The sequence below is a fragment of the Microchirus variegatus genome (genome assembly GCF_963457635.1).
Source record: "Microchirus variegatus genome assembly, chromosome: 2".
Classification (NCBI taxonomy): domain Eukaryota; kingdom Metazoa; phylum Chordata; class Actinopteri; order Pleuronectiformes; family Soleidae; genus Microchirus; species Microchirus variegatus.
The window spans coordinates 28,742,634-28,757,989 of NC_139803.1; the positions used below are offsets into that span (position 1 = coordinate 28,742,634).

General features: G+C 39.7%; 3 protein-coding genes across 3 annotated transcripts; 1 reads left to right on the forward strand and 2 right to left on the reverse strand.

Annotated features, from left to right (window-relative positions):
- Nucleotides 1-1,453: 1,453 nt before the first annotated feature.
- On the reverse strand, nucleotides 1,454-6,351 carry mogat3a (monoacylglycerol O-acyltransferase 3a). The gene is made up of 9 exons (XM_083910695.1): nucleotides 6,108-6,351; nucleotides 4,300-4,478; nucleotides 4,119-4,179; nucleotides 3,743-3,886; nucleotides 3,518-3,648; nucleotides 3,000-3,043; nucleotides 2,837-2,927; nucleotides 2,637-2,745; nucleotides 1,454-2,165 (listed from the first exon to the last, which is right to left on the reverse strand). Exons 1-9 carry the CDS (start codon nucleotides 6,199-6,201, stop codon nucleotides 2,011-2,013), a joined length of 1,008 nt encoding a protein of 335 aa, XP_083766821.1. The 5' UTR covers nucleotides 6,202-6,351; the 3' UTR covers nucleotides 1,454-2,010.
- Nucleotides 6,352-9,013: 2,662 nt separating this feature from the next.
- On the reverse strand, nucleotides 9,014-13,126 carry pacc1 (proton activated chloride channel 1). Its single transcript, XM_083902549.1, has 8 exons — nucleotides 12,666-13,126; nucleotides 12,009-12,111; nucleotides 11,612-11,827; nucleotides 11,262-11,416; nucleotides 10,690-10,832; nucleotides 10,318-10,459; nucleotides 9,639-9,746; nucleotides 9,014-9,553 (listed from the first exon to the last, which is right to left on the reverse strand). Exons 1-8 carry the CDS (start codon nucleotides 12,699-12,701, stop codon nucleotides 9,392-9,394), a joined length of 1,065 nt encoding a protein of 354 aa, XP_083758675.1. The 5' UTR covers nucleotides 12,702-13,126; the 3' UTR covers nucleotides 9,014-9,391.
- A 141-nt stretch (nucleotides 13,127-13,267) lies between these two features.
- Nucleotides 13,268-14,556, forward strand: nenf (neudesin neurotrophic factor; the record flags this gene model as incomplete). The annotated part of the gene is made up of 4 exons (XM_083910144.1): nucleotides 13,268-13,408; nucleotides 13,491-13,551; nucleotides 14,014-14,117; nucleotides 14,380-14,556. 4 exons carry the CDS (start codon nucleotides 13,268-13,270, stop codon nucleotides 14,554-14,556), a joined length of 483 nt encoding a protein of 160 aa, XP_083766270.1.
- Nucleotides 14,557-15,356: the final 800 nt, after the last annotated feature.

A 15,356-nucleotide genomic window follows, 5' to 3' on the forward strand; every position in this document is an offset into this window, starting at 1 on the left:
GCTCCAGAAGGAACTATACTGATTTTTATAACAACTTCCATGATGAATAATGAGGTAAAAATGTCTTTTGACTAGGTTTTGCAGTAAAATAGTTTCAGTTCAAAATCCGCTCTGTCATTTTTTTAATTCCATTTGAATTCCGATTGGAAATTTAAAATTGTATTCCTCTGTCAAAGATCCACTACAAAGTGTGTGTAGATATCTTTAAAAATATGTTTTTCACTTTATCTCACCATTAGACAGCATTTTCTGACTGGAAGCTGAATGTTATTAACGAGTGAATATTTCCTTTGTTTTTGCTGCTGCTACATTTGTCAAATGTGTGTCTCTTTGAAAGAATGAAACACCAAAGACACGAGACATCACAACTGAACTGACTGATGGAGGCAACAATGGTTTAACAACTCCTCTGTGCTGTCATGTAAAATCGTTGATTTTCTCTATGGACTTTAGCAGGCAGAAAACATCACAGACGTGAAAGCCCTTACTGGGAAGGTGATTCCTTCTCCTCCTCCTCCTCCTCCTCCTCCTCCTCCTCCAGTGAGGACCTTCTCAAATCCCAACACCTGAGGAAACACTGACATTCGTCTGAGCATCTACACTCTACTTTCTGTGGAAACAGAAAATGAGGAGCACGCCTACAGCAGCTTGGAGGGAGCACACGGTGAGTGAAATGTACCTCTGTACTTTCTTGTGATTATCTTGTGAAAAAATGCTTTCATTTAGTGTTTTTGACATTTTATTATTCAACACTCTTTTTCGATTTAATGCACTTTTACATGCTGTGAGGGTACTTCTTAAAACATTTTTTGCTGGTTATTGTCTCATATAGAATTCCTGATTTTCAGATTCCAAATTTCAATCATATTTAAAAATAAATAAATATGCAGTAGAAGCTTTGATTCATATGGTCCTCTATTTATTTCAACAATTTATTTATTTCGAATCAGTTTCAACAATTAAGCAGCTTTGAATCAAGACTTATTCTATTTATTTCAACAATGTATTTATTTCAAATCAGTTTAAACATTTAAGCAGCTTTGAATAAATGTTTCCTCTATTTATTTCAACAATTTATTTCAAATCAGTTTCAGCAATTAAGCAGCTTTGAATCATTTCTTCCTCTACACGTAATGTCACTTTTGTCCACCAGAGGGCAGTTAAACAACATAACAGCTTTGAATCAAATCTTCCTCTATTTATTTCAACCATCTATTTAATTCAAATCATCTTCAACAATTTAGCAGCTTTTAATCAATTTTTGTCACTTTTGTCCACCAGAGGGCAGTTTCAACAATTTAGCAGTGAAATAAATATTTAATTAAGTGAGGTTGGATTTAGATGTTTATTGCATTTCAGGGTTTATCCAACACATAGAACGGTGAAAATACCAGTAAATTAATGAACTGATTTTAACTCACCAAGATCATCGTCTGTTCATAGATATGAGCTTATACATGCCGTTATTGAAAAATGCACGTCGAATTGGTGAATCCGCCAACATCAGATTGTTTGACATCACATTCATGTACCAGACTGTTTCCTCTCCTCTCATTTATTGTCTCCCTGTTGTCAGAGCAGATCTCTGAATAGTCTATCAATCATCTGTAATCAATGCAACACGAATCAGCAGTGCATTACAGAAAGAGACATCACTTTGAACACACACCTCTGCTAATGTTAATGCTGCAGGTAGCGTCTCCTTTAATATCACTGAATGTTGCAAGCATGTTGAAATGTCCACAATTAGGTACTGATTATTAACATTTTCCATTCAAATCAATGGCTCTCATGAAAGCATTAGCATTTTCAGTCGATATCAATGTGCACGGTTGACACTTTTTTTCCTTTCTTACTTATAGCATTGTCTATTTATATCAATGTGCATTGCTAGCAGTATTATCATGGTGCTCATCCTGTAAAGGAGCAGACAGTCTACAGAGATAATGGTCACCTGACCATCAGGTGTTTATAAACTGGTCATGTAAAGAATTGTCCAAGTGAAACCCGTCATATGAAGGTCAGGTGCTGGTCATCACTCAGGCCATAAGCGTGTTTGTGGTGCTCGAACAGGTCAGTCAAACTCTGAAGGTAACTCGCGTGAAGACACTCGATATCCTCACTGCTGGGACTGGGAGTCTGGGTGACTGAGATTGGCTTTCCCACTGAAAAGAGAGAAAGGAACAGCGGTAACAAAAAAATGTCCCAGGTGCCATACAGTATAAGGCAGTGTTATCTATCTATATTGTAAATAACTGTTGTTTCCTGGTCTGTGCATGTGCATAGTGTGACTACCTTCTGTTACCAATCATGTATTATGACAGTTGTGGAATGACTAACACTAAAAATAACATAAAAATAATAATAAGCCTCACGACCCTTATGTGGAGGATAAAGCTGTAGACGATGACTGAATGAATAAGAGTACTATGAGTACAACCAATTTACTGTGAAACAAGTACAATAGAAGCACTATTAATGGTAAATGACACAATATGTGCATGGTGGTTTCGAAATTTTTGTTCAGAGGGCGTTCCTTCACCATGAAAATTCCAAGTTCTGACTACAAATAGAATACAATAGAATTAGATTAGTGTTGAATATTATTATATTAGCATTTAGTGTTGTGAACATACCAACAGTGTGTATTGACTTCCTGTAGGGAATCAAGCCGAAGCTGTACTGGAAAACTCCTCTGGCATGAAAGAGAGGCATAGCTACTCCCATGACACTCTGAAGCCGGTTCTGTGGAAACAGGACTACATGCTGACATCCCATAATAGTGAGTCACACAGTCAGAGTTCACACACACACACACACACACACAAAAGCTGACCTGCAGTGTCCTTAGAGACGAGCCTGCTGGATTGTCCATCTGATCGAACAACTCATTTTCTCCAAATGAAAAGACCGGAACCAGCTGAGCTCTACACACATACACACATGGTTATTATGTGATTATTATGGTGTTTAAAAGCCCTGCTCCTGGCTCTACCCACCCATGTTTGAGAGCCAGTTTGATGAATCCCTTACGATTTTTTATCTGTAAAAAAAAAAAAAAAAGTCAATACATACATTAATACTTCTTTTTACCATTGTCGCTCTCCTCTCGAAATAACCCAATGTTTGTATGTTCAGTAAATATACAACACACATTAGAAGTGGCTTGGTTTCATGTCTGTTTTTGTTTGACTGTTTAACTTTGAAATCCTTTTATTTGTCTTTGTCCTCTCTTCTTTCTTACGAATCACTAATACTGTTCAGGTTTCAGCCACTATCACCCTGTCCAAATCTCTGACTGGCTAGGGTGGCTTTAGTCATTGGTGGCGTTAGTCATTACTTACTTGGAAGAAATTTCCAGGATGCTGGAAATGAGAATGGGCTGATCAAAAGACGATTGGGAATGTTTTGGTGGGTGGATTATTTGACTTCATAAATATTGTAGTGTAAACTAGTCTCAAACTAATCTCTGAGGTTGTTTTAAATGGACAGACACAAACATGAAGACAAACTAGACCTGCAGCCTTAAAGCTCCTGGCCGAGCGTCCAGAGCCTCTGTAGCTCCGCCTACTGCGATGACAGCAACCTGACCTCCCTCAGGACGACTGACCAGGTATGACAAGCTGGACTTAGAGCTGGACACCAGACCTGAGAGACAGTTGAGAGAGAGTGAGAGAGAGACAGACAGTTGAGAGAAAGACTCAAAAGGTGCACAGAGAAGTCAGAGACAGGCAGATGTCACCTCCACACATGATGTAATCTCTGAACAGTGGCACTCTGAACCAGAATGGCAGCATCAGCAGGTGAGACCTGAGTCCAGGAAATAGACAGGAGAAACCCGTGGACTCTGTACAGAAGTTTGCAAATGCTCCGGCAACCAGGACACCTGACAAATGGACATATGAGAGGCAGAGAGGGCTGCACGATTAGGCAATGTCTAATTACTAAAATTGGTCGATGCTGAATTTTATTGTCAACGCATAATCAACCTGTTTAATTAAATCACCACATAATAATGACCAGACTTCTGAGCATTAATATAGACAGATGAAGGATAATATCTGCCAGATCAGTATAAAGAGACAAAAAAACAGGCAGGTGTGCAGACAGTTTCTCACCATGTGGGTGAAATCCAAAGATGTAGTTTTTCTTTGGATCGAGATCAACAGTTTTAACAAGCTGGAGACACAAATGGAAAAGCAAGAGTCAGACTGAACGTATTCATCAGAACAAGCTGGAGACACAACTTAATAATCAATAGTCTGACTGCACTGACTGAGCAGATAACTAATGTCTCACCGTTATAGGGAAGTAGTCCCTGAAGTAGTCCCAGACAATCCAGGTCCTGACCCACTGTGACCTCCGACCCCCAGATGAGGGCGTGTCCCAGTCCAACCACAGCCAGCCAGCGTAGAGCGGAGCCAACATCCACCAATCAGAGAGCATAAGGAGGATGAACGCAGCCAGACAGCACTGAGCTGACAGAGCAACAGAGAGGGGTGTGTGCAGAGACGGACAGTGTGAACGAGTGTGACAGGTGTGAAAATGGAGGCAAGTAAGAATGCTTTCACAAATATAAATTGTAATTGTTTATATATATATATATATTCTTAATGAAATTGCAATGCGATGTGAGCTAACAGAATATAAGTCTCAATCAAATCATTATTTGTGACCAGGTTTTTGCCTTCAATCCAGCATCAATTCTTATAAGTACACTTTCGCAGGATTAGTCAGATGTATAATTAAGCAATGAACCAAAGGGGTTGATGATAATGCTAATGATCATTTTCACTTGTAGTTTGTAATGAAAGATAAACAGCTGGGTAGGAGCTTTAAAACTTGGTGAGGCACAGCCAGAGTACAGCAACAAGAAACAAGGTAGTTATACTGGTAGTTATACTAGTAACTCAGCAACATCTCACAAATTTCATTTTTATATTATGCGTGATTTTCGACCAGAATGACAGCTAGAGCTCATAGCCTCTCGGAGTGAGAGAAGAACCACCCAGCTTCTCCATAAACCACAATATCAACTGCCTCTTGCACTCCTGGACAAAATTCACACCATTTAAAGCAACTCAGCATGGCTTCAGCTTAGGCATTAGAAGCAATCCCACTGTAATGTCTTTGAAACTGCCTTTTGGTGGCTGGAGACCCAGCATCATTCATAATGTATAAGTATCATATAAACTATAGTGATTATTTGTTCACAGGATGAGTTAGAATGTATTAATGCAGTTGCTAATACATTACTTTAAGGACATTTAGGCCGAGGAACTAATTCATTGTGAAATAACCTACACGGAAGTGGTCAGTGACACACTGACTGCCAGTATGCATGCAGAGCAATTAACCTGATCTATCACATTTGAAGAAAATGTCTATTTTCATGCAGTGACTGCTGCTATTAGTTTAAAATCACATATTCTGGTTATGCACTGCTGAAACTGCAGAGAAAACCAGCTCTACTTTTAAAACATAATTTCAAAGATAGTTGACAGAAGCTGTGGCAAACGTGGACCATGCCAGATTGACTGTGAATCTGAATGTTTATGAATCTCCAGGGTCAGTAGATTAATCCAGTCCAGATTTGAGAGGTTTAGGCATAGTGGTTTTTGATCTGGACCCAGTCTAGTGTGGTCTATAATATATAATAAAGGTTTCACAAATCAGAGACTGTGTTTTTATGAATCTTCAGGGTCAGTAGGATCATCTAAGCCAGATTTGAGAAGGCGAGGTATAGTGGTTTTTGACCAGGACCTGGTCTAAATGAGGTCTAGGTATAAAAAAAATCTCCCTTTTAGCATTTTCACAAACAAAATAAAAGCTTCAAAAACACAATAGTGGGTGTCAGATAAAGTAAATGTCTTACCTAAAATGTCAAAAATGTTTTTACATCGAGAAGTGTCACCGAAAACAGACAATCAGTGCAAAAACAGTCGCACTGCACAACGTTAATTTCCCTTTAACTTCAGCGTCGTCCATGATCAACAGTTGGCATCTGTTGATTTTTCCCCCTAAATTATAAGTAAGCCAACATTAAACTTTGAGCCACTTTCGTAGAATATCACCAGTAGAAGGAGAAGAGCCACAGCGAGTGTTACCTAAAGCGAGGAAGGAGAACACCCACTGCAGCACAGCCGCAGTCTGCAGTCTCCTCCGCACGGGAAGATTTAGCGGGGCGAACTCAATCCTCATGCCGACGTTCGTGCTCCTCAGCCCGGCTGGTGCGCTGCTCTGTCTCTCCCTCCCTCCTGGAGGTCTCTGTGTTCAACAACGGTGACGGTCAGTCTGTCTGTCTGTGTGTGTTTAAAGAGTAAAAGTAAACTCCTACTTTTCGAAAGACAAATTCAGTGTGTGAATTTGAACTTAGAAAGCAGACCTTACTTTACGAACATGTTTCTCAGTGTCGCCCCGTACCGCGCATGCATACCAGACCCTTCCCCACGGGGTGGGTTTTTCTCAGCCAATCAGAGGCCGTGATGACACACGTCTCGAGCGAGACGCCCTGTGTGTTGAAATAAAGTTTTTGAACATGTTGACATAAGAAAGTAGGTGAGATTACAGGAACTTGATAAAAAAAAAAAATTAACATAAACTTAAAGGTCCAGTGTGTAAAATTTGGGTGGCATTATTTGCATTAGGCAGAAATTCAGGATAAAAAATTATACTTATTTCTTTTTTTCCTGTCCTGCCCAGTACCTGCTTGGACATGTAATATGGTTGACAAGTCTGTGATACTCGCAGTGTTTTCAGTGCAGTACCACTGCACACTTGCTGTCTAATGCCTAAGCTGAAGCCAATGCTGAGTTGCTTGAAGCATTTGAATTTGTATGAATGGATTGAAAAGTAGTCTTTCTGCATAGGGTTTGCATGTTCTCCCCATGTGTGTGTGTGGGGCTTTTCTCCTTGTTCTCCAGCTTCATCCCACAGTCAAATAAACATGGGGATTAGATAAATTGGACACTCTACATTGACAGTAGTTGTGAGAATTAATGGTTGAAAGGTTGTTTGTCTCTATGTGTGGCAATGGACTGGTGAACTGTCCAGGGGTGTACCCCGTCTATATCATAAATTGTAGAAATAGGGTATAACATGAGTCCTTTAAACTCAAACTTGAAATAAACTCATCGTTAAGCTCAGGATCTGTTCACTCTGTCACAATTATGACATCACTGGTTTGACCTTTATCCTCACATATTAGCCCCCTTTCCACTGCAGGAACTTTTGTAATCTACCCGGGATTTTGAAAAATCTTGGCAAATTTCCAACAAAATTATCAAGGGGATAAACTTCTCCTCAATCCCAAACTTTCACCTAGAGAAGTATCTACTTGCTGCGTGTGCGGATCAATACTGAGATATCTGTACCTCCAATACCTGATCTTTAAGCTCTAAAATCGATTCTCAAATCAAAATTTCAATACTTTTTAAGTGTAATTTTGATGGTGCCCTTACTCCCATTATTTTGTTAGACAGACTGTTGTTTAATCCAAGATAAATGGTACAACATCTCCCCGTAGCTGGATGTTATTGACCTCCACAATGGTACCAAACAAGTGATTACATTCTGGGTGTGATCTGTGGACGCCATCACTGGTTACAACACTCGCTGTGTGACCCAGGCGCTGGCAGGGTGTATTTTGTGGGCACTGAGCTGCCTTGGCAGAGGTCTGCGCTCTCCGAGTGCTTTTCTAGTTGATGATGAAATACAAAATGCACCAAGTCAGGAAATGCAGAGGGGTGATTCTGGGACTTCACCTGAACAGACTGAGAGCACACAGTCTGTTGGTGTTAACTGACACTGTAAACAGAAGGAATTCACAGCGAATCAGAAAGAAACCAGCTTACTTACAGTTACAGGAGTCTGAGAATGAGAATATGGTGGACAAACTACAAACATGCATGGACTCTTGTTATAGAGCAGTATGTGATATTCCTCAAGATTTCCAGGATGCTATAACTTCAACAAAGTCAAGGCAGTGGAAACATGCCATGAGAAAATGAGGCTTTCAGCCTCACCTTATTGCCACCAGGCAGACGAGCAGTGGGGGGCAGATAGGTCTACACACTGAAGAGAGACATAGATAGATCAGATAAATACAAAGTGAGATTCGAGGAGATGTTTTCACCCGCAGCAAATATGACAAGTGTGCGAGTAATAATGCAAAAGGCAGCACAGGAAGATCTAATTCTACATCAAATAGACATTAAAACGGCCTATTTGCATGCGCCAATTGATTGTGAGCTCGATATAGAGCAACCAGAAGGTTACAAGAAAAAGTCAGAAACAGGTGAAAAACTTGTATGCAAAGAAATATCTGAAAATAAAATAAAGGGGCATTTCACAGTTTTGGACCACTTTGGACCAGGTCCTGATCCAAAACCACTGTACCTAGACTTCTCAAATCTGGACTAGATTATCCTACAGACACCAAAGATTTATAAAAAACACAGTCTCTGATTTGTGAAACCCTGATTATATTTATGAAAATTCATAAAAGTATAATTTCAGTAATCAGTCATTTCAGTGATTTTAGCACTATATTCATAGCCCCAATGAGACACCCATTGGGAACAAGTAGGAAATTGATTTCAGTGTCTTGCCATTGTTTCGTCCCTTGAATTTTGTCGCAAAGCCTCATGGGTACTGCATCGGTTCACATGCCCCCTGGTGGACAAATGTGACACTTGCGTGTAGAGGAAGATATGATTCAAAGCTGTTAAATAAAAAAGAAACTGCTGATATTTATATTAAGGGAGGCAAAGCTATAACAATAACATTTTAAGACGTTAAGGTTAAAAAAAACTGTAAAAGTCAGACGGAAGGAAAATATTTTTTATTTTCAAAATGTCCTAAAACAGTGTTAGAGATAGAAAAACACTCATAATTCAAGTAACATTTAAAAGCAACAAATGCAGCTACAAATATGACAGAAAGTGTTTTCTTTAGTTTACAATTATAAAGATGAATATATCCTGTTAGGACATGTAGCTTATGTGACACAAAAAGGACAGTGTTTTGAAATAAAGTAGGACATACAATTTCGAGACAAAATATTCCCTTTAAACAATTACAAAATCCAGCAACAATTTGACCAAAGTTCACATTTTCTCAATTGCAGACATCCGACTCACAAACTACATTTTATGTGCGTACAAAAATGCATCTCAATTCAAAAAAATAAAAAAATATGTTTTGGGACGTTGTTTGGAAATGAATTATTCAGCAGTTATGTTCAGTTAAAACGTATCACCCTCTGGTTTACTTTAATACTATCCAATTATCAATGATATGAAATGGAAACAGGTGAAAGTCCTGACCTAAAGACAGCACTGAGGAGAAGTTCAATACCTTAGATAATCTGACAGATTGTTTCATCGCTCTTTCAGTTGATTTCATTCAGTTCCCGTTCTTTATTCTTCAGATGCCTCTTGCGCATCCTGATTATCCACCGAACACTGAGTTTAGCAAAATTAGCAGCCTTGAAGACAGCCATGAAGACCCCACAGAGAATAGCTATGGAGTTCCAAGGGTTTGCCGTCACAATCTGTGTGGGACATAAGCAGCGTTGTGTTCACAGCCTGACCCTCAGTTACACACAGTTAAAGTCTGATGAGGAGAAAGAAACTCACCACTTTTATTTCTTGCAAAAATGGATCCCGCCATTCAAAGACAGCAAAGAAAAGCTGATTGCTTTGCTCTGGTTCAGGTCTTTTATCATTGAATTTCACCACCATGGACTAAAAGATTCAACACATATACTGATGTTAATTCCTCTAATATCTATTTTAATCATAAGCCACATATAAAAAAGTGGATGTAGTCAATTTTTGACATTTCACAGGCTCCTATTGGACAGCATAAGTGGTCAATCACATGCTGTCCACTCATATCTCAGACTTTATTTTCCTCCAAATTAGATGACAAAATCGACCTCACACTGACCCCTAGGTCCTCAGGAAGATAAACATAATTTATGTTTCTGAGAGGTAGTTTTGTGTACACAAATAGCACAAAATCCAGAAGGAAATAGAATATTAAAACATGACGTCCATGCTTACGCAAAGGACGTCATTGCCCTTAAAAAAAGAAAGAAAAAGTGAACTTGAAAGTAAACTATAACAAGTCACTCAGAGAATAACACAATAGACGCTTATGTTTACTTCCATTCAAAATATGTAGTTCTTTTTTCTGCAACCAGCAGTATTGCCCCCTGGTGGCCATTCTGTTACTGACTCACCCCTAAACTTTACACCGTCTATGATTTTGATTCTGAATGTCATCATGTGTACCTTGGTTGGATGTAAATACCTCTTGCCGAAACTCAACAGCTTCCTCCCTTCTTCCCGATGTCCTCACGAAAGACATCTTGACCCAGGTCCTGAATCCTCCAGAGATCGTCCACTTGGAGTAATTCCTCTCACAGTTCCTCATGAAGTCGGATTGATTCGCACTGCAGAGTCGGACAACACAGGAACGCTCATAGTAAGTATTAAACCATGTGTGCCATATTTTATGTACATGTCTATATCTATAAACGTGGCTAGTATGAAACTGGGTCAAATAGTTTTCGCAAATCAAGCTTTTGTTTCATTAGGACGACAACAGTGATCGTCAGATTCTTCATCGCCAGGTGTCTACAAATACTCTGTGACCTACGTCAGACATCACTGGATTAAATACCTCGCAGTCAGCTCACTAAAATTGGCAAAAAGCATGTAAGTGATGGCACTGAAGTCCTCCTCTGTTTCGTTGTGACTGAACTGCATGAAGATCAACTCATTGTTTCTGACGTCAGACGGACCGCGCACCACCAGAGCTCTTTTCTGTTAAAGAGCAGACAGACAGATGGACACAGGTCAATCTCACCACAACAGAGAAGTCAAAAGGGCTTTTTCCTTTATACAGTTCTAGCACGACTCGATTAACCATGGAAACTCAGAAATGAAACTGTCGTGGCGTTGTCATAAAAGCGACACAAACACAAACTAGTGACGGTCAAAGCAGTTGTTTTCAGTGTTTACAGTGACGACACTCTCTGACCAATCGGTGACCGGCAGTCTGCTGAAGTCACATTTTAGTATCGGCTTTTTTGAGCCTCGCCAGAGCAGGGACTAAAACAAGCATCAGGTCCAGTTCTTTCCCAAACCAGTTGAGCCAAGCAGAGCTGTGCTATAACTGTATAAAAGGAAATAGTAAATACAAGCAGACTGTGCAGAAACCTGTGAAACCAGTTCAAGATGTTTATGACTGACCTCTGTTTGATTTGAAAAAGGTCCAAAGTAAGTCACTTCCATGACCTCACAGTCTCCTTCCTGTGGTTTTCCTGGGTCCACTAAAGGTGGGATGTTGCCATGGAAGTGCTGTCTGCAGCTCAGCAGCTGAGCTCCTCCAAGATACAGAGCGATACCTGCACAAAACACACAACATAACAATAATAACGAACTCAAGGAATAATATCAAGGCACAAATAAAGGACACCAGATCGACTGGTGAGAAGTCAGTGAATAGAACAAATAATTAGTAATATTATTATTATGGGCCATAATAATGAATTGACACCTTAACAGAATAACAAAATATTATACAAAACATTAATACGAACCCGGCGGAGGAAAGGAGTCCACCTCTTTGTAGGTGACAGACATGACAGGGTTGTTGAGCTTGTACAGAAAGTCAGAGATGGTCTGATAAACCAGGAACCCAGCCACCGCCGTCAGCAGCAGGTAGATGGTGATGAGCACCACCGTGAAGACGTTCTTCAGGCAGGTTTTACTGAATCTCATGGATGGACTGCTCTCCATCTCCATGATATCATCCTCTGGATATAATCACACAACCGACCAAAGAATGGTCACATGATTCTTTTAGGGTTTTTAATATTATGTCATTGTATTACCTTACTATTATTCCTTTATGTAATACCTGGGAAATGTCGTTATATGCCTTATTAGGTGCTAATAAACACATTTTGACTTTTGAGATCGCACACAGTTTTTCACCTTGTGAGATGCTGCTGTTGGGCTCGTCTTGCTCGAGATCCTCCATGGCGTCATCAGAGTCCGGAGGGTCTGTGTTCCCTTCATTATCGTCATCATCGCTGAACTGTGAGGTGAAGAAAAATAAAACACAGTTGTAACTGAGACCTAGAAGTTCAATTTGTTATTCTGTTTTCCTTAACAAAAACCAAGATGATTCTGTCAGTCCTGACCGGAGGAGCCTTCTGGTGCTTTTCCATGATACTGCTCTGTCAATGTGTATTTATTTGCAGGACCACTTTTGCCTAAAGCAGCCACTTTAAAAATGCTTTATTGGTGCTGTAAAAACTCTGGAGTCAGCTCATTTCACTTCACAGGAAGCTGCTTCATACTGCAGTCACATGATGTCAGTCTACACACACACACACACACACACACACACATTGCGTGACTTCCATTCATCTGAACAACATAATCAAAGGGTTGATCATAATTCCACCACAATTCAATTCAATTCAGTTCAGTTCAACGTTAGCCCTCAGAAAATGAGGTTCTGTGTCATTATGACCAGGTTTTGGTCTCCATGAGGACTAGTGGCCCTGACAAGGTCATTGTTTATGCCAGAAAAGGACCTAACGAGCTGAAAAATACGAGGACAAGCACACACACACTTCTTCCTACCTCTTGGTATGACCGGGAGTTGTTTTTCCTCTGCATTCCTCTCAACAACAGCCTTTTCTCTTTAACGACGACGAGTCTGAATAAACGAACTGTGCATGTTCACTAAAAATCCACTGTGTTCAGGTCCCGGGTTCACTTAAAATCCACTGTGTTCAGATCCCGGGTTCACTAAAAATCCACTGTGTTCAGGTCCCGGGTTCACTAAAAGTTCCTATGTGTTCAGGTCCCGGGTTCACTAAAGTTCTACTGTGTTGAGGTCCCGGAATGATGGCTGTATTTTAAAATATGGATAGAGTTCCGCCCCTTTGGCTCTTTTCATTCCTATGGAGCTGCTCACCCAGCGCTTGAAAAAGGGAAAACTAACAAAAATACGGATATTACACGGGATTGACAATGAACGAAAAGTGACAATACATGTGACAACAAGCGTTCGAGTATTTCTTTTAACTGGAAAAGGTTGATAAAAAGGTGTCGAAACGTTGTTTACCAACTGGAGTTGCGGAAGTAGCAGCAGCAGCTAGGAGGCGGAGCAGCCACGCCCACTGCCAAGAAGAAACAGAAGAAGAGTTTCCGCATTGACGTCTCCAAACAAACTTTCTGTCATGGCAACAGCGCAAATGTCTGTCCTCTCCTTTTTCATTTGTGCAACTTTAGCGCAAGAGTTTAAAGTAAAGTACAAGACAGCGACGAAACCTGTGCGTTTGTTTACGGAGGAGGAGCTGAGCAGATACGACGGCAGCGAGGTGGTCAACGATAACATTACCATGTGTGTGTGTGTGTGTGCTAAGCTAACGGACTCTTCTGTGGGTTCTCCACCTGTTTTAGGAGGAGCAGCCTGTTTATATGGCGCTGAAAGGAGTGGTGTTTGACGTCAGCTCAGGAAAAGGTAAAAACATTTCAACCTGAAGTCAATGTAAACTCTATTCACTCATGTTATCTTCGTGAGATGTTATCCCTGAGAATAATAACAATTTAAAAAGTATTTACGTAAGCGTTATATTTCATATTCCATAACGTTTCATCCTCAAAGTTGTTTTGATACATTAAAAATCAGGTGAATCGTAAAGCGTTCACAATACACAAAATATAATTGGATTGAATACATATCTGCCTACAAGTAGGTAGGATAGATCATCACTAATACTTACCTACTTACTTAGCACTTACCTACCAACCCATCTTCTTGTTTACCTATTTACCTGGGTAAGGGTTAGTGCATACCTCACTATATTTACAATAATAATCATTGTTATATCTTCTTTAAGAAAGAGAAAATGTTTTGTATTAGTTTGTGTAATTATTGGGTATTGGGTATCTTTGGAACTGTGTTTCTCTCCGCTCACCGCAGAGTTTTATGGTAAAGATGCTCCGTACAACGCCCTCGCTGGTAAAGACTGCACCCGTGCTGTGGCTAAAATGTCCCTGGACTCTGCAGACCTGACATCAGATACTGTGAGTTTTTTTTCCTCATTCATTCGTCCTGACACCACCTCACCCACCCAGTTGTCTGGATTACAGGCTTTGTTGTTTACTTGTTTTTATGGACCAGTGACATATGACACCTGAGAGAGTTTTTTTTTGTAAAGGAGGAAATGATTAATGCAAAAACAAAACAAAGAAACACAATGAATGAATACATCCTAAATAAAACTGAATAAAACCTATGTAAACAATGTCATTAGAGAAAAACATGTTTTCCTGTTTGCTTCCACAGACGAGCCTCACTGAAGAGGAGCTGAAATCTCTGGACAGTATATTTGAAGGCACATATAAAGCTAAATATCCCATCGTGGGCTACACAGCATCGCGCATCCTCAACAACGACGGAAGTCCCAACAAAGACTTCAAACCTGAGGACCAGCCTCATTTTCAGATCAGAGATGAGTTTTAATCTTATATATTATACCCTTTTGTTTTTACTTGACCAGAGTCTCCATTTCTATTCATTATTTACTTGAACTGAAGGTTCACTTGAAGGTATTTAGCTTTTATGCAGTGAGTCTCAAAAACGAACGGGGCCCACAAATTGGTCGCAGACGTTTAAAATGTTAAATGTTCCCAAACTTTTAGTCAGGATTTATGTGTTTATGTTTTAAATAACATGCGTAATTTAATGTAATCATGCAATGATTGTAGTTTTTACAGCAGGGGTCTCAAAGTCATGTGACCCAGGAGCCAATCAGTGTCTTGTTTGGTCAGGAGGGGGAAAACTGTTCAACAGAAGCAGGTGATGCTCCAAAATAAAAGCCTGTGTGTTTTTTTGTATGGAATTGACAAAAACATAATTTGAGAATGTAATATTACATGGTGGGCCGCATTAAATTGATTAGAGGGCCACATCTGGACCACCTGCCACGAGTTTGAGACCTCAGTTTTACAGATATGGCTGTGAAGTAGTTGCTACAATCATTTAGAAAGTTTGGGAAACATTGCTTTAATGTACATAATTCTTAAGAAATGCCATCCCAGTGCTGTAGATTTTAAAATGCAATTCAGTTTTCACAGATTAAACACAGATTATAAAATATAAGGCAGATTGTAAATGTTATTGAACCACGATAATCATTAATCGATCATTTCATTTATCTAAAACTTTCCAAACAAATCAATTGCAACTCAATGTGTTTTACAAGTGATTTTAACTCAAATGAGTTTAACTTAACACACGGTAAGATGAGAGAAGATTCAGAA